Source organism: Aotus nancymaae, unplaced genomic scaffold, assembly GCF_030222135.1.
Source record: "Aotus nancymaae isolate 86718 unplaced genomic scaffold, 86718_ANA_hifiasm-v0.15.2.pri h1tg000057l, whole genome shotgun sequence".
Taxonomy (NCBI): Eukaryota; Metazoa; Chordata; class Mammalia; order Primates; family Aotidae; genus Aotus; species Aotus nancymaae.
Window position 1 is genome coordinate 27,212,666 of NW_026988471.1, and position 22,705 is coordinate 27,235,370.

A 22,705-nucleotide genomic window follows, 5' to 3' on the forward strand; every position below is an offset into this window, starting at 1 on the left:
CCAGTGTTTGCTTCAGTCTTTCCCCTGCCTAGGAAGCAGAAGTCACTCAGAATATGACCAATCTCTATGTCAAGTCTAGAGTTCGGTTGGTGTGTTTGTCGTTCAGGTGATGAGCATGCCTGCAGCTTAACAGTTTCAGGATGTGACGGGAGCAAGCTTAAGGGCTCGCCTTGCTCCGCAGTGACCCTGATCCCAAGTTAGTTCCTAATGAAGTGAGGAAACATCCAGAAAAGTGAGTTGTCCTGAGTTAACCCCAAACTGTATTGAGAAGCAGTCTCAGTCTGACTGAGAAAGGGAGGTGCTGATGGGCGTCTGGGGCCCCATGAATTTCCAGAAGCTCTGTGGTGGACCTTGCGTACTCTCTTGCTCAGAGCTTGCCAGACGGCCCAGAAGTTGTGAATCCTTCCCTGCCCTCTCCTCTAAGACTCTAAGTGCCCACCCAGAGTTCTGTGGAAGTGTTATTTCTGGAGAGTACCAGGAATCCTGAGAGTTGAGAATGTCTTGAACTGAATCCTTACACTGAAAGTCTAGATTGATTGAGAGCCCAACCAGAGAATTTAAGATACTCTCCTCATGTCAGGGTCCTTAACCTTTATCACATCTCACCAAAGTCCCATTTGCCATATAGGGTAAAATACTCATAGCTTCCAGAAATGAAGTTATGAATATTCAACATGTCATTCCATGTGGGTCTGAGTGAAACTACCTTGGGCGCGTTGATGCCATGGATGCAGTATTGATGCATTCATATGCTTCAGGGGCAAGAGATAATAGCTAGGGCCAGCCATACAACTTTTCTCATAAGCCACGTTTACATTCCCGTCTGTGTTATTAATGCTGCACTATTAGTACATGTTTAGTGTTTTGGTTTTGAAGGCTTAAGAAAACATTAGCAATCCAAATTCTCAAGCAACCAAGAAACTGGTTTCCAAAAAAGTTACTAGGCCAACCTCAATTATATTTGGCCAGTTAATTTGGCATTGTCCTTTTCTAAGTTCCCAGAACCAATTCTCTTCCTGACGAAAGCTTTCCCTTTCTGTTTTGTCTTGTATCACTGGTTTAAAGATGCAAACACATCCACCTTCTGGAGTTATCGGGCGCCACAGCGCAGGTTCCCCTGAGTTCTAGGCAGCCTGGACCATGAGACACCCTGGCCCTGTTTCTCCACAGGCCTCCCCCGCACTCTGTTTGGGGAAGTGTGGGCCCTTGTTACTGTTGTGGCTGTTTTGAATCATCTATTTCAGAGAAATGGATAAAAAATAGTATTTAAGTTAGTGGATTTTTTTAAAAGTAAAATATACAGGTAAATAAATGATGTTATTCAGAAGTAGACTTCTAATTTTGCACAGATGGATATTAACAGAACTGAACTCCCACTTCCCCATTACTAAGTAAACAATATATTTAGTAAGATCAAATGTTTTTGAAATCATAGGAATCTACTGAATATATCTTATTTTTGTTAAAACACTAACAACACTTATAGCCTCCTCAATTTCCTCTTCCCAGTCTGCTCCAGAAAATGGCTCCTTCTGCTTTCCAGCTGGTTTGGGGAGCATGCTGCAGAGAGGAACAGCGCCCCCATCCAGTGTCTGTGTCCTGCTCCCCATGCTCACCTTCATGGACATTTCCTGGGGTAGTAGCTGGCACCAGGGCCAGGCACCTGGGCTTGGCACCTGAGCCGCATCAGCAGAATGGGGAGGAGAGAGGATTTTTGTAAGCAAGCACCTGCCTGCAGCCCCTGATACTGCCTCCACCCTTCTTCCCTTCATGGTTCACCACCTTGACTTGATTGTACTCTCTGCTTATTGAGCAGATATGGTGAGGGTAAGAGTAGGGGGCTCAAGAGGGGACAGGAAGATCAGTGGGCAGTTGGAATGACACCAATGACTCGGCTCTTCAAGGTAGAACTGGGGCCAGGCTGAATGTTGCCAAAATTAGAAGAGCAATAACTTTACCTATTAACTGAAGTCTTTAACTTCTAAGGAGAGAAGACTCCTTCAGTATGGTTGAAACAGCGTTTCTCGAGGTGGGGGGAGAGTTGGACAATCTGTCCTTTTCGTCCATATCAGAACCAGCTATGAGTTTTTTTCCTTTCTTTTCAAATAACACATTTCTCCACCCTGAGATTCCAATACACTATGCTAGAACAAGGGTGGGAGAAAAGGTATTTCTCCTCCCACCCCTTCCTCTCTCCCCAAGAGAAATCTCTGAAGGGAAGTCACACTACTTTAGTGTTCAGGGACAAGTACAGTTCTATTCTTGCTTGTATATACAACAGATGATGTTGAAGAAGAGGCTACTTCCGACAGTAACCAAAGTGGCATGTGACTCCATGTGAACCAAACCAAAACAACAAAAATACTTACCTTCAAACAGTTTAATTTACCAAGTTAATCACAAAAGATTAAAAAATGGCTACATCAAAAATTCTCTACCTGTAACTGATGTTTTCATTGATGATAAATATTATAAACATTAACTGTATCACGTACTCCCTGAGGACATAGAGTAATGACTTGGAAATGTTTTTGTTTGGAATTGTGGCACCTTATTGTTGTCCCTAAATGGTTTACATATTGCACACATTTTTAATTTAAAAACACGAAACAAAACAACCACTTTAATTTCACACAAGCCCTTGTGTGATAACTACAGACATGAGTGTCGTAGAGCCAGACCCCTGACTTGCTGCCAGTAAAATAAATATATCTTTTTTTTTGCCAACAAATTTAGTCTTAACTCTTCTCTGGCTTACTAATTTGTGAGATGCTTCCTGCTTCAGTGTGCGGTACTTGAAGTGACTGTCCCTCTTGCTTTAGAAGTGTGCCAGAATGATGCTGGAGACACTGCTGTGGGCCTCTGCTGACAACGCAAGCCCTCACCAAACTGAACGTTTGGCCCATTTACCATAAAGAAGAAAACAGTACCCATCGTAAGGACAGGCCTAGCCTAAGGTTAACAGTAAGAGCAACATTTTGTTGCTTCATTTTCCTATTAAGCTCTGGGTTGCTGATCGAAGCAGAATTCCAATGTTTTGACACACCACCACATTGTTAGCACGATAGGGAGGATTTGATTATGGGAGAACAAGTCCAAAAACGGTAAATTGACAAAAAAAAAAAAAAAAATCTGGGGCCCTGTTTCTCAAGGCAACTTTTGTGGTTGCATTCCTTTATTTGATGTGGTTCCTTCCTTCCCCTGTGCCAAACGATGCAATGTGGAAAAATGATGAAGTTGCAAAAAAAGGGAGGTGGATAGGGAGTGAACTGTTTAGTAACAAGAGAAAGAAAATAGAGCTTAGGGATCAAAGAGAGAAATACCTGTCTCTCTGAGCAGGAAGAAGAAAGTTAACACTGGAGTTCTTTTCCTGAAACATGGGTAAAAGCTGAGCCCTGCTCTCAGCTGGTGCTGCTTAGGCCAACCCGGGCTGAGTGCAGTAGAGACAGGGAAGCCACAAACTGCCTGTAGGTGAGAAGAGCAGCAACTTGAGAAACGGCAAGGCTGAGTGCTGTGGGTTCCCAAGGACAGTCAGACTGACAAGGGGGGCCCCAGGGAAGAAGGATGGAGAGCAAAGGCTCCCTTCAGCATCAGACTGAACACGGTTAACGCCAGCCCACCCTGCAGGCATTGGGATCCAAAGGAGGAATAGGCTTCCATGCAGGAAGAGGATTTTATTTATTTACAATTTGAAGGCTGGATAGCTTCTCTATTGTGTGGTTTATGACATTTTCTGAGTTTTAAAATTATCTCTTTTTGCGCTGTGAAAAGAGCATATATGATTCATTTTAATATTTCTGAGGATCAGTCACCAACTAACAGCTAGTATTTTGGGTGGGAGGAAGGCTTTTGTAGGCAGCTTTTTCACCTAACATAGAAGTTAAAAAGCACCAGAATATGCCTCAGGCTTCGTTCAAAATCATATAAATAGCTCCCTCTTGCACAGTTACAATCTAGTATCATTGTGAGAACTCCCACAGTCCATGAGCTGCCTAATGTTCACCTCACCCTTGCCTGAAAAAGGCTAATTCTTGTGGTTCACCTGCCGATGGAACATACTTTATAAGAAGTTTGACCAAAGGGCCTCTTTTCATTTTTTGCTAATAATCTAATGCAGGTCTTTTTTTGCCTATATTTCTTCCTGGATACTTTTCCTACTTTCTTTCTTTCTTTTTTTTTTTTTTTTTTACTGCAACCTCCGACTCCCAAGTTGAAGTGATTCTCCTGCCTCAGCCTCCTGAGTAGCTGGGATTACAGGCATGCACCACCATGCCTGGCTAATTTTGTATTTTTAGTAGAGACAGGGTTTCTCCATGTTGGTCAGGCTGGTCTCAAACTCCCAACTTCAGGTGATCCCCCTACCTCGGCCTCCCAAAGTGCTGGGGTTATAGGCATGAGCCACCGTGCCCAGCACTTTTCCTACTTTCAGCATCTGTCAAATATTCCTATAATCCTAGATCCAGAGTCAGCAAACTAAAACCTCCTCGCCAAATCCAGTCCACAACTAAGAATGACTTTTACATTTTTTAAATGGTTAGAAAAAGACTTAAATAATAATGTTTCGTGACTCGTAAAAATTCCATGAAACTGGAATTTTAGTTTCCATAAACAAAATTTTGTTGGAACATGGCCATGCTCATTCATGTACATATCATCTGTGGCTGCTTTTGCACTTCCGCAAGAGAACTGAGTAGTTGCAATACAGGCATTATGGACGCAAAGATGACAATATTTACTACCTGGCCTTTTACCGAAAAAGTTTGCCAATCCCTTTCCAAGACCCTTAAACCTTGCTTTTCTTTTTTTTTTTTTTTTTAATTGCATTTTAGGTTTTGGGGTACATGTGAAAAACATGCAAGATTGTTGCATAGGTGCATACGTAGCAGTGTGATTTGCTGCCTTCCTCCTCTTCACCTATATGTGGCATTTCTCCCCATGCTATCTCTCCCCAACTCCCCACCCCCCGCTGTCTCCCCCCACTCCCCCGCAACAGACCCCAGTGTATAGTGCTCCCCTCCCTGTGTCCATGTGTTCCCATTGTTCAACACCCGTCTATGAGTGAGAACACGCAGTGTTTGATTTTGTGTTCTTGTGTCAGTTTGCTGAGAATGATGGTTTCCAGGTTCATCCATGTCCCTACAAAGGACGCGAACTCATCGTTTTTGATGACTGCATAATATTCCTTGGTGTATATGTGCCACATTTTTCCCATCCAGTCTATCATCGATGGGCATTTGGGTTGGTTCCAGGTCTTTGCTATTGTAAACTGTGCTGCAATGAACATTCGTGTGCATGTGTCCTTATAGTAGAACGATTTATAATCCTTTGGATATATACCCAGTAATGGGATTGCTGGGTCAAATGGAGTTTCTATTTCTAGGTCCTTGAGGAAACCTTGCTTTTCTATAATGACTATTTCCATAAAGATATATACGTTTATTGGCTTTTAATGTCTTTTAGAAATTTGACTTCCATATCTTTTCCTATATTCATTGGACTTTCATACTACAAATATTTATTAAGTGCCTAATATACTTGGCATTGTTCTTGGCAAGAATAATGAGATTATAAAAGTGACCAAAACAGATGCAGATCCTCATTCTGGAGGAGCTTTTATTCTAGTGAGAACTCATGTGGAGGGAGATGATGAATGAATACATGTAGAATGTCTTATGCCACAGAGAAAAATACAACACAGAAGACCAAGTATCAGAGATAGAAGGGGGTTATGTTAAACAGATGGTTCAGGAAGCCTCACTGAGAAGTTGACATTTCAGCAAGACCTGAAGCAGGTGAGGAAGCCCACCCCGCAGATGACTGGGAAGAGAGTTTCAAGCCGAAGGAACAGCAGGAGAACTGGGCCAGTGCCCTGAGGTAGAAATCACCCCAGCTTATCCAGGGAGGTTTTAATCCCAATAAGAAGTTCTGGTAGGTTCTGAGCCCTGCTGTCAGCTGGTCCCTCTTAGGCCAACCAGGACAATTGATTGTGGGGTGTGAGAGAAAGGAGTCAATGGTGACTGAGGTTTTTGGTCTGGGAACCAAGAGATTGAAGCTGCCATTTTCTGAGATGAGATGGATATGGGAGCAACAGGTTTTGGGGGCAGGTTTGCTTGTGAGCAGGATAAGTTTGAGGTGCATTTTTAACAACCAGTGGCAGTGGGGAGAGGGCAGTGGGCTATGCAAGTCCTGAGCTCCAAAAAGGTCTGAGCCAGAGAGATACATTTAGAATTTGTTAGGGTAAAGGAGAAATTCCAACAGTGAACCTGGCTAAGATTCAATCTCAAAGCCCAAAGCCCAGATTTTTTTTTTTTTTTAAATCTCTAGGACATCTCTCACCTTATGACTAAACAGAACTTTCATTTTTTTGACCTCACATTTTCTTTCCTTTTCAGTTCACCTTTGGCATTGCATCAGGATCTACCCCTGTTCTTCTTGCTTCCTCTTTAGGTAGCTACACCTGACCAGTCGGCACCCCGGGCAGCCTGAAATATGGAATATACCTTTCTCACAGGGCCAAAAGCTGCTTAGTGTGGTCCAGGACCCATGGTCTGCCATCCACATTGAGATCCAAGCCTTGGATCCGTTGCCCTGCCTGTTAAGTAGTGTCTCTGTCTTCCTTGCTTCCAGCCTCAGTTTTGATTTGACTGCTTCCTTGCCTTGCCTTCTGTTTACCTGAATGTAACCACGCTTCATTTTACCCATGTACACATCTAGCAGAAACCACCTTAGGTTGTTTCCATAAATGTCTTATCTCCCATACTAGACCTTAAGAGCAGATCTGTGTTTTCTTTACCTTCCTGTTGTCCACAGTGCCCTTCAAGTAGTCAGTCAGAGATGGGAGCCTCATTTGCGCTGACCACACCCCTTCCCGTTCCAGCCCCAGTTGTGCATCATTGCGTGAGGTCTCACCTCCGACCTGCTGCTGAATGAACCTAGTAAATTGCCCTCTTTGCGATGGGATCTGGGTATCTGAGTTTTTAACAAGCCCCCCCCAGATTATTCTTAAGCAAACGTGAAACTTCCAGGTACAGAGAAAGATTACAATTCCAGTTCTACTGTTTCCAGCTTGGACAAATCATCCATCTCAAGCCTCAGGTTTTTTTTCTTCTCTCTACACTGAGTATATTGACACTTGCTACCTACTCTGTAAAGCTGTTACAACAACTCAAGCAAAGACGTCTTTGGAAACCTGTGCTAATCTCACCTTCTGGTATCTTTTCATTTTTGTGTGCAAGTCAAGCTTTAGCTACTACCTACAGATTAGCTCCTTGAACACAGAGACCAGTAATGTGTGCGTGAAGTTACCTTGTGCTGTTTATATGCCTGAGCTTTTAGTAAATACCAGTTAACAAAAATCAGGTAGCTACTCTTCTGTGTCCTGGAAAGGCAGAAGGTTTTTTCTTATTTTCTACATCTTTATTTGACCGTCATTAAAACCTGTGTGCAATGAGAAAGGAGTTAGAAACATGTTTATAGGTTTAATCTAGGATAACTATTGTATGCACTGATTTTTTTCCCCAGGGAAAATGTTTTAGAGGTAATTTATAGGAAAAGTAACCCATACCTATTTAAGAGCAGTAAAGCCATTCACTGGAGTTTCAAAGTTGTACATTTATAATAAACTCAAAGTAAATTCATTCCTGACCACTGATTTTTTAAAATAGTTTCACTTCTTAAAGAAACTGTAATAGAACCAGGCGTGGTGGCTCACACCTGTAATCCCAGCACTTTGGGAGGCTAAGGCAGAAGGATCACCTGAGATCAGGAGTTCAAAACCAGCCTGGCCAACATGGTGAAACCCTGTCTCTACTAAAAATACAAAATTAGCCAGGCGTGGTGTTGCATACCTAATCCCAACTACTCAAGGAGGCTGAGGCAGGAGAATCGCTTGAGCCTGGGAGATGGAGGTTGCGGTGAGCCGAGATTACGCCATTGCACTCCAGCCTAGGCAACAAGAGCAAAACTTGGTAAAAAGAAAAAGGAAAAGAAAAAGAAGAAAGGAAAAAAAAGAAAGAAAGAAACTATAATGGAATCAATGGCAGGTAGCAGGCCTGGAATCAAGATGCAACAAGAGAAAAAAACCTTTTCTTCCTCTTACCCTTTTTGTGTCTTGAGTGACTGGGCATCATTAGAAGTAGTTCATACCAACTCTTAGTAGAACAACATCTGCTAAGTCCATTTTTGCTTTGGGGGGCTTACTTAAAATGCTTTTCCATATGCTAACAAAATCCCGATGGTGGACATCTGTTAAGATTACTGCCCTCTTAAAGACTTGTTTGAGATGTTAACAAGCTTACAAAACACATTTCTGAACAAAGACTTCGTTAATGTTCATGCCATTAGACATATTCTGTTTGCAATTACAATAGTCTCATCTTTTGCATTTTTTAAATGTAAAGTACTTTGCTTGCATTCCACCTTCTTTCTACTGGAAAGTGTCTACCAAGTCCTCTGGCCCTGAGCTAATCACTTCAGTTCAGGTACCAAAATAAGTTTAATAAATATTCCTGGAAACACCCTCAAGGACTTGGATCAGCCCAGGTATCTGCTGAAACACCCAAGACACATGTGGAACCAGAGGTCAAGTATGCAGATAAGGACATAGAAGTCACAAAAGTGACAACCAGAGACCTGAGAGGGGGGTGGATTTAGGTGAGAGAGACCTGGGGTTCGATGCCTCTTTGTCATTCACCACCCATATGACCTTAGAGAGGTTCTTTAGCTTCTCTGAAGTTCCTGTCCTCTCATCTGTAAGATGGAATAACACTTCTGTCATAGGTTGATATGAAGAATAGATGATATCGTAGAGGAAAAGCACTTGATATAGGACATGATGCATTAGTACTTAGTAGATGGAGTTATTCACTACTCTGTTCTGTGGAGAATTCATTTACCAACCAAATTCCTCTTAATGACTTTTAAACTCTTTTCATTTATACTGTGCCTAATCAGAGAACAGCTGATCAAAATTATCCATATAGTAGTATGCCTTCATATTTTTTTTTAAGACGATGTCTCGCTCTGTCACTCAGGCTGGAGTGCAGTGGTGCCATCTCAGCTCACTGGAACCTCTGCCTTCCAGGTTCCAGCGATTCTCCTGCCTCAGCCTCCCAAGTAGCTGAGACTACAGAGGTCACCACCACACCTGGCTAGTTTTTGTATTTTTAATAGAGATGGGGTTTCACCATGTTGGCCCCACTGGTCTCGAACTCCTGACCTCAAGTGGTTCACTTGCCTTGGTCTCCCAAAGTGCTGGGATTCCAGGCGTGAGCCACCGCGCCCGGCCCATATTTTTAATTACTCTATTTAATAATACTGTATTTTATTTAAAGTTATTTAAATTTAACTTAGCAATTTCAAGTTTTTTAGACTTTGCTCCAAGGAGGAATGTTTTCTGAGTGCTTAATCTAGTTGTCATTGTCTCAGGACATTTCCATTTTTATATATCCCTTTAAAAGTAAGAGACAAAAAGTGGAATATGATACTCTCACAGAGACCTTACTTATGCTATAAAGTGTGTTTAGTAGAAATGTTAGATTAGTCACAAATGTAATATGGTCAGACCTGCATCGATGCTTCCACGAGCCTCTGATTCAGTGTGAATATATAGATTTTCTTCCACTCATATACTTAACTCATGTTTCTGATTTCCTTGTCTTATATTTTCTTGTCCTCTTGTACTCGTTGAAATTTTTTCCATATGGAATTACACCCTGATTTTGTGTAACTGAAGGATTGACACTCTTGAGATGGCTCAAAGTTGAATCTGTAAAATGAGTTGAGAACTAACAACAAGTCTAGAAAATGCTTTGTTAGAAAAAAAATTTAGCTAGAAAACAAAACAAGGCCAGGCATGGTGGCTCACACCTATAATCCCAGCACTTTAGGAGGCCAAGGCAGCAGATCGCTTGAACCCAGGAGTTTGAGACCAGCCCAGACAACATGGTGAAACTCCTTTCCTACTAAAAATACAAAAAAATTAGCCAGGCGTGGTGGTGCACATCTGTGATCCCAGCTACTCGGGAGGCTGAGGTGGGAGGATCACCTGAGCCTGGGAAGTTGAGGCTGCAGTGAGCCGTGATCACACCACTGCACAGACAACAGAGCAAGACCCTGTCTTGAAAAAGAAGAAGAGGAGGAGGAGGAGGAGGAGGAAACAGCAGCCTCTCCTTAGTTTAATATTTATGTTCTTCTGAGTTTTCAGAACTATGAATGCTTTCTTTTTACTCCCACCAGGTTACCTTGTTGTGACTTGTGATATCTTTAAGATGATAAAAAGTGAGATGACGAGGTGATTAATTTTATGGATAAATGTTTTATAGATAATTTTAATCAGTTATTCTACTATTTCAGTATATTAGTAGGGATTAGATGTTTTAAAATTCTATTTCATCTTTCTGTGAAAGAATTCCTAATGACAAAGGACATAGGCTTTGGAACCAGAAAGACCTGGGTTCAAGCCCACCTCTGCCACTTACTTGCTAGGTTATCTTGGATAAGATACTTAGACTCTTAGAACGTCAGTTTTCTCATCTGTAAATGGGGCTAATTAGGTCTACTTGGCAGGGTCATTGTGAGGTTTAGAGATATGAAGTGCCCAGTAGAGTGTCTGGCAAAAATGGGCACTCAGTAAATAACAGTGAGTTGTTTCATGGTGATGGCTCTCCTGGAAGGCCACCAGGAAACATCTGGTATTACAGAGTGCCCCAGATTCTTGAGATCCCTGGCATTCCTCTACTTTGGAGGGACTTGCCATTGGTACCCTAGTCATGTGTTCAGAATGGGAAACTCAAGTCCTTAGATATAGTTAGGCTTACAGTTAGCGTTTGGTGAACTGGATTGAAGGCAGCACACATTGCCTTAGGATTTCTTAGCTTGGAGGCTACAGGCTGTTTGTTTCTATCATCCTGGAAGTTCCCCTTTCCATGCTTTGGCTTCCAACAGCCCCTTGAATCATATTGTGGAGGAGGCAGCCAGGTCAACTTCCTCTCCCTGAGAACCCAATTCAGGGGCAAAAGCAGGATGCTAAAGCTGACCCAAGTGTCTCTGACAACATTTTGTCATGACCCTTGGACAGAGACTTTTAGAGTAAAGTCTCTCCTGGAGTGCTTGGTGCTATTTTTGTGTTGATGTAACTCTAATTGGTACTCTAACTATTCTAATGCTTTGAGAGAGATGTCTTTTTTTTTTTTTTTTAGAGACAGAGTCTCACTCAGTCACCCAGGCTGGAGTGTAGTGGTGTAATCATGGCACATTGCAACTTCCAACTCCTGGCCTCAAGTGATCCTCTTGCCTCAGGCTCCTGAGTAGCTGGGACTATAGGCACATACCATCATGCCTGGCTAATTTTTAATTTTTTTAGAGATGGGATCTCGCTATGTTGCCCAGGCTGGTCTCAAACTTCGTGCCTGGAGCAGTCATCTTGCCTTAGCCTCCCAGAGTTCTGGGATTACAGGCCGAAGCCACTGTGCCTGGCCAAGTCTTTTTGAGAGTGGTGCTATCCCACTGCACTGATGAGTAAGTTGAGTAGAACCAGAGAAAGAAAACTTGACAGAAGCAAGAACTGTGATTGAGAATCACTGACCCTTCTAGTTTTCTCCAGTCACAATTATGTTTTGCTCATTTTATTTGACCAGTAAGGTAAAAGCCCACGTGGGAGGAAAGGGAATTGCTGTTTCATAATGGGTCAAAATCAAAACCCCATTGTCCCAAGTCAAGCTTTCAGACAGGCTGACTCCCTGCATTTTTCTATGTCAAAATAAAAACAATTCCTTTATGCTGTCACGCTGCAGCCAAGTTAAGTCTTCAATATAGTCATGCATTGCTTAATGGCCAGGACACGTTCTCAGAAATGTGTCGTTAGGCAGTATTGTCATTGTGCAAACATCATAGAATGTACCAACCCAAACCTAGATAGTATAGCCTACTAAACGCCTAGGCTACCTGGTAGAGCTTATTGCTCCTAGGCTACAATCCTATACAGCATGTTACTGTACTGAATACTATAGGCAGTTGTAATACAATGGTAAGTATTTATGTATCTAAACATATCTAAACATAGGAAAGGTACAGTAAACATATGGTATTGTAATCTTATGGGACCACTCTCATATATGGGGTCCATCGTTAACTGAAATGTTGTATGTGGCTCATGACTGTATGAGAGATGCAATGATATGCAGACAGAGCAAAGGTCACAAAGGGCTCTATTAGTTTCATTTGCATGGAAAAGACTAGGATTAATTAATACATTCATTATAGTTCTTACATTGGAGTTTTAGAGACAATAAGACTGACATGGAAATGCTTCTCTGGTTTCATTTTGGTGTATTTAATTACCTCCACCATTAGAAAGGTTTTTAAAACTCTGGCCTCGTCCTTCCAATTTATATCCACAGATTCAGCTTCAGTTCTATTTCATGTTTTATTTTATTCCATGAAGAGGTAGAAAGTGCCTTCTCATTAGAACAGCCATTTTCACCCTTTTCTCCTCCCAAGTTAAGCCTGAGCCCCTGCCACACCAGTTTACCTCTCACTGTGCTTCTTCACCGCACCGCTCTGCAGCTCAGAAGTATCAACACTGCGTGGTCCCTTTCATTGCCTCATAATTCTTCCCCAGCCACTTGGTGGGTTAGTCAGGCCCTGCCTTCTCTTCAGCCAGCCCTGCAGTCCTGGGAATGTCTTGAGTGAGCCCTGGAATCTCTGCATAGGGTGTGTCCTGTTATACATCCTCAGTCCAATAATTTTTGATTCATGAATATGAAAGAATTAGAGATCACAGGGCCTTACCACCATCTTGCACCCTGTAAAAACATAATGACTCTTTTATTTCATGGCACTTGACTTAGTTTATTCAGCATGATCAGGGCAGCATTCAGGCTATAGCAAGCCTGTTAAATATTTACCGATGAGGCGGATATTTATACATGAATCAGCAGCACTTATCAGTGTGTGACACTGGATGTAGATTTTGTACCTTACAAGCTAAGAAACGACTGAGTTAAATACAGGGTGAAATGACATCCTTTAAAAAATAAACTCTCAGTTAAAACTATCTTTCGTAGTACCTGAAGTGCTTTACACCTATTGAGGCTTGCCCTGGACAGCCAACTAAGTCATTCAGAATTAGAGCTGCCAGAGTGGCTGGTCCAAATTTGAGATCAAATGAATCTGATTGTTTGATGGTTGGGGTGGGAGAGTACTGAGATATGAACAAAATTAAGAGGAGTGCCTGCCTTGCTGCTGTGTGGTGAACTGTAAAGGGAGATGAGCCGTACATCACAAGTGTCTACTTAGGTGACGGTCTGAAGCCTTCATCATACTGGCATGCTGGCCTGGATCACTGATAGCCAGACCCACTGTTTCTTCCCATCCCTGTAGTCTTTTGTGATTAAAATCCCCCTCCTTTTAGGGAAGTCACCTATTTCAGCAGAAACAGCCTGAACTCATGGCAAACCTATGTTCAGATCTTGGTTTTACCTCTGTCTAGTTGTGTGCACCTAGGTGTATTTTCTGTTTTCTGAGCCTCAATTTTTTTCACATGTAAAATTACAATGATACTTCTTACCTCTTTGAACTATGGAAAACATTAAATTAGATAATGTGACAAAGCACCTAGCAACACATGTTAGTTCTTGGTAGTGACAGAAGCAGGGTGTGGAAACATGGGCCTGGCAGTGAACAACTAGTCTTTGGATCTTTTCACACCTCTGCTTCTCTCCATCATTACAGGTAACTTTTGTCTAATGGCTGTATTTCAGAATCACACAATCCAAGCAGAGAGAAGGAGAGAGTTTAGAGGATTACTCAGACTGTTTTCCTTCCTTGTATATAATTTAATGACTGATTAAAGACTTCTTTTGTAATATTTTATATAAGTCAAAGCCTATTATTGTCAGCTTCAGGGAATCATCCAAATTATTTTCTTTTTTGGAATTTTATTATGCCAAGGATTGTTCCTCTAAGTGAGCTATGAATAGCTTATATCTTGTCATTATCTATGTTGTACAGATATTCCACCAGTAGCACAGGACATAAATATTGTATTTATTTTTCTTGTACTATGGATTTTTTTTTCTTCATCATTTTTCTATCTTAATGAAATCATTAGAGCCTTCTGGTTAGATATGTGCCTTCTATGTAATTCGTACGTACAAAAACAGAAGACAGAACGCCTTCCTCTCATTCATAGAAAGTCACAGGAATTTCCCTAGCCATCTTCAGAATTTAGGCTAACTCTAGTGCAATGCCTACTCTAAGAGTAGCAAAAGGAAATGATGGTCTTGCTGGTTCTGTGCAGTTGCAGAATGCAGATGATTCATTAATGTCATACTTAGTCAAACACTGTCTTATAATTTTCTCAGTTGTCAGAGTTGTGCTTCTAGGTAACATTTGAGTAGAAAAAGTCAATATTTCCACTCCACATTGACTTCCTTGTGTCACTCGAGATTTTGTTCATTTAGATTTTTTATTTCCATGAGTAAACACAAAATTTATTTTTACCAGGAAAATTAATTTCAGAAATCTGTAGTCAATAGGAAGACAGGATGGATTTGGAGTCCTTTTAGTAGTGTTTTTTACATATATATGCACATTCACACACATAATCCTTGTATCACAAACCCTGGACTGAGTCAGACTGCCCCAAACTCTTTGTTTGTTTGTTTGTTTGTTTGTTTTGAGACAGGATCTCACTCTATCACCCAGCCCAGAGCGCAGAGGCACGATCTCAGCTCACTGCACCCTCTGCCTACAGGCTCAAATGATCCTCCCACCTCAGTTGCCCAAGTAGCTAGGACTACAGGTGTGTACCACCCTGCCTGGCTAATTTTTTAAATGTTTTGTAGAGACAAAGTCTTCCCATATTGCCCAGGCTGGTCTTGAACTCCTAGACTCAAGTGATTCGCCCACTTCAGCCTCCCAAAGTGCTGGGATTATAGGCGTGAGCCACTGCACCCAGCTACCCAGAACTCTTTAGAAATGATTTTCTAGGCAGTTATTGTCACACCTTTTTCTTCCACTTCAAACCTGGTAACTATGGAGTCTTGGACAATAATCCAACATTATAAATAAATAATCACACCAGTAAGAAGTAATCACAACATTAAGGGATTTTAGGGATTTTAAAAAATATCCCATCATATTACAGAGAGAGTTTAGGGCTTATAGAAATATATGCATTAAAATAAAATTAAAAAAAGAAAAACTAAAGCAAAAGGAAAGTGAGTGCAGGAAAGAAGATGAAGTCAAGATTAAGGGCAGTAAATGAAATGTATGCTTTAAAGTTCTGAACAATTTTTTTAAATAATTGTATGCTGGTTAATTTAAACTGAAAAAAAGAATTTTTTTTTAAGACTGAGTCTCGCTGTATCACCCAGGCTTGAGTGCAGTGGCGTGATCTTGGCTCACTGCAACTTCTGCCTCCTGGGTTCAAGCGATTCTCCTGCCTCAACCTCCTGAGTAGCTGGGATTATAGGTGCCCATCACCACATGCCCAGCTAATTTTTGTATTTTTAGTAGAAATGAGGTTTCATCATGTTGGATAGGCTGGTCTCAAACTCCTGACCTCAAGTGATCCTTCTGCTTCGGCCTCCTAAAGTGCTGGTATTACAGGCATGAGCCACCACGCCCAGCCTGAGAAAAGGAATTTCTGAAAGTTCTGGAAACTGTTTCTGAATCAACATTGTATCTTAGTGCTTGGATCAATGATTATTGACTGTACCTTCTTGTTCAGACTGCACCTTCTTGTATACCTTTTGGAATACAAGGTAATGGCCAATAAGCTGTAGAACCAGTCTCTTTAGTACTCTGCTGCAATGTTGCATCAATTCATTTTAGTTCACTTAACAGTGTTTAATGAATAACTTATCCGTGCCCAGCAATGAATTGGGCATAATGAAGAGTATAAAAGTGTATGTTTCAATAATACCTACAGCCCATTAATGTTGGTAAGACATTTGCCCATGCCAATCAAAATTTTCTAATTTGTGCTGTTGTGTGATATCAGTGATGTATAATGCAAACATGCTAATTTAATAAAATGAATTAAAATACAGAAATGTAATCATAAAGTGAAGTCCGTATACCCATCATCATTAACCTGGGCAGTTGGTGGCCAGATTCCGATGAGAGAAGCCAAGTCTGCTTGGGGGTATCATTTCCAAGGTTGCTTGAGCCCTAAGAGAAGTGTCCATTGTACTCTTGTCCTTTCAGTGCACTTGGAGGCTCCTCAGCTCTTCATATCCCAGCCTTTCCAGGAGGAGGATGTCTCATTGATTACGTTCCTCAAGTATGCCACCTGCTCACCAACAAGGTAAAAGCAAGTCTCCGACTCATCCCTCTTGTGAGATTCCTTCCTCCAGTTCACCATGTACCCAGAATCATTGCACGTGCTCCATCCTTCTTAGGCCGTCTGCTTGGTTTCAGCCTCCATCTGACACCTGCCCTTCCTACTGTGAATTACAGTTCATCTGTTTCTCTCCCTATTTCTTTGTCCTCCTTCTTCCTTTTCTAGGGATTCTGACCTCCTGTTCCAGTCTTACCTTAATCTCTTAACTTTATGCCTGAGATTTGAGTCCCCTCTTTCTTGAATTTCCTTTACCCTAAGTTTTTGTCAGATCTTGCATCTTCTTAAACTTTAAAACTTTGGAACCCCATTGCTTCCCAATTATCCAGCACATGCATGTGTGTGTGCATGTGTTTGCCACTAGTTGATATCAGAGTAATTGTTTAAAACTGCCTTCATCTCTCTCTATGTTTCTGTACCTCACTTTTTAATAGTCAGACTTTGATTCTTCCTGTCATATCTGGAAGCAGTTCACTAGAGTCCTGCACCTAGGGGCAAGATTCCCAAGTCAGCTGGTATTTTGTTTGTTTGAGACAGAGTCTGACTCTGTCTCCCAAGTAGGAGTGCAGTGGCGCGATCTCGGCTCACTGCAACCTCCACCTCCCAGGTTCAAGCTATGCTCCTGCCTCAGCCTCCTGAGTAACTGGGATTACAGGCTCCTGCTACCACACCTGGCTAATATTTTGTATTTTTGTAGAGACGAAGTTTCACCATGTTGACCAGACTGCTCTCGAACTCCTAACCTCAGGTGATCCACTGGCCTCAGCCTCCCAAAGTGCTGGGATTACAGGCTTTAGCCACCATGCCCAGCCAGTCAGCTGGTCTTGTACTCAGTCAGATGACCTAAGGCTTCTCTTAGCTACATAAAGGAGCCATTACATTAGCAAGTAGCTGAGCCTACTCTAACGGTTATTGTCAGACATTTCCAAAAAGTGTAAGAATATACTTGTTAACGTCCAGCCTGTATATTTAGCTGAAAACTAGCAATACTGATGCACAGGCAACACTGACTTTCTTTCTTCTCCCACATGGACTGTGACTCAGTTTGTTTAAGTGCCAGAGTGCAATTTTCTTTGCTCCTGTTGACTTGTTCACATTGGCTTGGAAAATACATCTTTTGTCTCTTTCACTCAAAAGATAGCTCATTTCTATATAGAAAATAGTTTAAAAGTACGATAATGTTTCAAAAGCTTCAGTATTATTTTTCAAATGTCAGAGAAACTAAAATCTGGCAACTCTGCAGTTTGTGGGCCTGGCACGGATTCCAGGCTTTAACGCTCAGGCAGGGGTTGCTTCTCATCAGACCAAATTCCCCCAGCCTCTGCCCGCCCTGCAGAACTGATCAGAGGACAGAATTCTTATTTACATTCTGGGGCTTTGCACTGCCTTCAAATCTGTGTCCCAGAATTATGGAGAAAAATGCAAATTTGGCCTTCAAGAACAGAGAAGAAAAGCCTTTTTAAAGCTCTCCAATTGAGATTAATTTCTAGTCATACATTTTCCTCAAAAAAAATTATAATACCGTTTTCCCAGAAATATAAGAATCAGTCAATTTTTCTTATCTGGTTTCCTTTCATTAATTTTACTTGTCTTTTGAAATTGGTATTCTTCTGTTTGCCACAAATGAGGACAGTACGGGCTGCTTTTAGAAACAATCTCTTCAAATGAATTTCCATAATTATATTGGAATCTATCTTTATAGCCAGTTTTGTTGTGGGTTTCTGTTAAAATGGTTTTCTGTTTTTAAAATCAAGTATACAGAACTGTTTTCATCCCCTTTTTAAACAAAGCCACTTAAGCAAACTTATCATCTGTTTTTCTTTTCCCAAAATAACATTTCTGATCCTGCATTAAGCCTGCAAAGTAAGCACTGTTTTTATAAATTGACATAAACCCCTATTATATAAATAGAATTGTTTTACATTTAAAGGGTACAACATGGCTATCAGTACCAATTGTGTCAAGGTTATTTCAAGCACTTTATCCTGAGCTTTCGTTAGCTATGGAAACTCAATGTGGCTGTAGCCAATATAAACAATTTTGGGGGTCTTTCCTTCCCACTGTTTCTTCACACCATCATGAGAACATTATAAGGAATGTGTTTTCGTGTTAGAAGCCAGTGGGTAAATGACTAACTTTCAGATGCCTGGCTTAATGAGTTCACAATTTTTTTTTTAATAGAAACTGTCATTCGGTGATAATGAGGCATATAAAAAGGCAAAGCAAAATAAAATCTCCTATTGTAATACTCCTTATTCTGAATATTAGAATTCTAAAAAGAAAGAAGCATTATTCTGTTTTTTTTTTAAAAAATAGGAGCTCAAGGTAACCAAATAACCCCATTTGATGAGAGAAAGCTCTTGACAGAGATTGTCAGCTGATGTATGCAAAGGAATGATGGGATTCAAAAATCATTATTTTGCAATCCATAATGAAATCATTGATTCAGACAAGGATCTCCAATAAATACGAAAACCATTAGGTGAAAGGTTGATGGGAAACTAGGGCTTTCCATGCTTCAGGAGGTATGTCCATAAACTATTCACTGTGGCAGAGGGAGCATCCCCTTTCAATGGAGTGGTCTGGCTGTCATCACCTTAGCCAAGTGATCAAGCCCAGTATTGTCTAGGAAGTTTACTTGCCAAAAATGTTCAACCTGGAACTAATCACCCTTTAGCTCTAATTTCTAATTTATAGGAAATACAGAGAGTAAAAGAAAAAGGAAGAAAACAGAATTGAGATGTTCTATAAGACTACTAACCCAATTTCTTTTCTTTTTTTCTTTTTTCTCTTTTTTTTTTAAGAGATAGGTCTTGCTCTTTTAAAGAGATGAGGTCACCCAGGCTGGAGTGCAGTGGTGCCATCTAAGCTCAATGCAGCCTTGAACTCCTGGGCTCAAGTGTTCCTCCTGCCTCAGCCTCCCAAGTAGCTGGGGCTATAGGTGCATATCACCACACCCAGCTAATTTCTTTTATGTTTTGTAGAGATGAGGTCTGGCTGTGTTGCTGAGACAGGTCTTGAATTCCTGGCCTGAAGTAATTCTCCTGCCTCAGACTTCCAAAGTACTGGGATTACAGGCATCAGCCTCTGCACCTGGACATAGCCCAATTTATTTGAAAAGTCAGTGTCATATATGTGCATGCAGGCACACACACATACTCACACTCAAGTAGGTTCTATTTATTCTAGATTTAGAAACTTAAAAGGCATTAAAAACAAATGGCTGATCCTTAATTGTACACTGCTTTTTAAAAAACATTTTGTGCCAGGCACAGTGGCTCACACCTGTAATCCCAGCACTTTGAGAGGCCAAGGTGGGCTGATCACCTGAAGTCAGGAGTTTGAGACTAGCCTGCCCAGCATGGGGAAACCTTGTCTCTATTAAAAATACAAAAATTAGCAGGGCATGGTGGCAGGCTCCTATAATCCCAGCTACTTGGGAGGCTGAGGCAGGAGAATTGCTTGAACCCAGGAGGTGGAGGTTGCAGTGAGCCAAGATCGCGCCATTGCACTCCAGCCTAGGCAACAAGAGCAAGACTCCATCTCAAAAAGAAATTGTTTTCAAAGTAAACAATAAAAATAAAAGACATTTTGGGGACAATTAGGAAATTTTGAAAATGTACAGGGTATTAGATTGTACTAGATTAATTCAGAGACTGATTGCTAAGTTTTTTGAGTACAATAATGGTATTGTGGTTATGTAGAAGAAAGTCTTATTTTTTAGAAATATATACTGAAATATTTAGGGGTGAACTGTCATGATGTCTCTCATTTCCTTTGAAATGTTGATTGATAAGCTGATAGGTAGATGGATGGCTGGAGGAAGCAAGTAGGCACAATAGTCATAGTTGTTGAATGTAAGTAATGGGAATACAGGTGTTCACTTTACTATTCTTTCTGCTTCTCTGAATCTTTGAAATTTTTTATAATAAAGCCTTTAAAAGCTTCCCACTCCACTTCTCAGCTTTGGGTTTCTATTCCAGGTGCAGTACGTGATTCAAGGGTATCACAAAAGAAGAGAGTATATTGCTGCTTTCCTCAGTCACTTTGGCACGTAAGTTCTGCCCTGTTTAAATGATACACCAGTGGTGCCCTCACTTGCTGATAACCTCAGCATGGGGGCTTGATTAAGAAAATAGCACTTAGTTCTTACACATGATATCTTTTTAATGCCACTTTGATCCTTTTTGGTATGCTGTTTTTACCAAAGCTCCCAGGATCCCCTTCTTTTTTGTATTCTTTGGCAAATGGTAGAATCAAATACCTTCCCTAGAGCAGCAGCGGGGACAGCCCTGAACACAACAGTAGTAATGGTGGTAACAGTCACTTGTTGTAGAACTCCCTACAATTTACACAGCACTCTTATCTCCATGCCCTCACAGTGGCCATGGGGTGAACCAGGTGGGCATCACTGACACATTCTGTTGAAGAATGTGTCATTCTTCAGAAATTGCAGTAAGTTCAGTAGCCCAATGGAAGTCACACCCCTAGAAGAAGTGGAGCCAGGGCAGGAACCCCGTTTCCCCAGGACTCAGGTCTCCTGACAGGACTCCATTTGCCAACAGTGCCACACAGATTTGGGGAGGAAACCCAGCATTTGATAAATCAGAGGCCTGATCAAGCTTCTCCTTGGGCTTGGCTCAGTGGAAGAGGGAATGTATTTTCCTCACGCTCTTTAGAAGGTGGAACATTCTACCCATTGTGGGTAACTAGGCACTAAGGGTTTAAACGCTCTGATGATAGCCCACCTTATTCCACAGAAGGTTTATAAATATATAAATATATCTAGTAATGTAAAATTAAAATTTTAAATAAGTAAATAAAGAAATTAGGAAAAAAGGAAATTAGGAATAGGGAAGAGAAGATGAAACCAAAAAAAAGGATTTGTCACCCTCTGGGATATAATTTTCAAACTGTCACACAATTATAAGAAAATTTTTGACTCCTCAAACCAATTTTAAGACATTTTTTTATTCCCATAAAGGAATTTTTCATTTCTCCAAAATAGAAGTGTCAATACCCAAACACTATGACTGTTTCTCACACAAGTCTTTAATACTTAAGATTTTTTTCAGCTTTATTTGTGAACATTTTGAGAAAGTACTTTTGATACAAACAGTGGTTAGTAAGTAATACCACTGGTCTTCTTATTTCTCAGTAAGATCTTTGGTATATATAATTGAACGTGAAGAAGCTAGCACAGTGACCTCCAAAATGGAGTACACACACCCCAGGAGTTACACAGTTCACTCTATTGGAATACAAGAAAACTATGAAAATTACATTTACATTTGCTTTCAAATCTCATTCTTTTTAGTGTACTCTTTTGTGCGTGTGTTTTACTATGCATGTAGTATAGTAATATACTTAAAAAGATTACATACTTATCTTTGCCTATGGGATGCAGGACCTAAAATGTTTCACTATCAGCACTATAACATTATTGGGCTAATTATAATTTCATAGAGAGGCCAGGCATGGTGGCTCACACCTGTAATCCCAGCACTTTGGGAGGCCGAGGCAGGCGGATCGCCTGAGGTTAGGAGTTCGAGACCAGCCTGGCCAATATGGCGAAACCCTGTCTCTACTAAAAAATACAGAAATTAGCTGGGCATGGTGACAGGTGCCTATAATCCGAGCTACTCAGGAAGCTAAAGCAGGAGAGTTGCCTGAACCTGGGAGGCAGAGGTTGCAGTAAGCCAAGATCATGCCACTGCACTCCAGCCTGGGCAACAGAGTGAGACTGTCTCAAAAAAAAAATTAATTAATTAATTAAATAAATCAATAAATTCATAGAGAGAAGTATCAACTAATGACTAGAATTGTTGACTTAGGATCTGAATGATATACCAACCATTTTGTAGCAGATCACTTAGCCTTCAGTATCTTAGTTCTTTTACCTTTACAAGGGTGTAACTGTTCCTTCCAACTTAAACTGGGCTGGCATCAGTATCAATGGCCTGATGGGCCTGGTCTGGTCAGGGATAAGGCATCTCTAAGGACATCAGAGTCCTCCTTGTATAGATGAGAAAGAAAATTTTATCTGTCCTTAGTGTGGTTAGTATTGTCACATTATGGCAATATCCCCCAGGTGCTCAGCTCTTAAGGGTAATGGATGAGGTGAACCCACAGAATTCCACCTGGTGCCTTCGGAGGTCAGGGGATGTTCTCTTTTGACACAGGACATGTGCATCTCCCCTCCTGATCCCAGCATCCACCCATCTAATGTTGCTATTTTGCCTTGAGCCCAGTGGGGAGGATGGGGTGGGGGCGGCGGGGGGAACACAAGTGAAAGGATTCCACATACTTTGGAAGAAACGTAATATATAATACTAGATTTAGTAATAGTATCATCACGTA

The 22,705-nt window shown here is 41.1% G+C and overlaps 1 protein-coding gene across 4 annotated transcripts in view; it reads left to right on the forward strand.

The window, feature by feature from the left end:
• Positions 1–22,705, forward strand: part of BABAM2 (BRISC and BRCA1 A complex member 2) — a 457,075-nt gene that overhangs the window by 337,758 nt on the left and 96,612 nt on the right. For all 4 annotated transcript variants that reach the window (XM_064363957.1, XM_064363959.1, XM_064363960.1 and 1 more), the window contains exons 8-9: positions 16,213–16,312; positions 20,329–20,399. In XM_064363957.1, the coding sequence (XP_064220027.1) occupies positions 16,213–16,312; positions 20,329–20,399 (171 nt within the window). The remainder of the gene's footprint in view (positions 1–16,212; positions 16,313–20,328; positions 20,400–22,705) is intronic.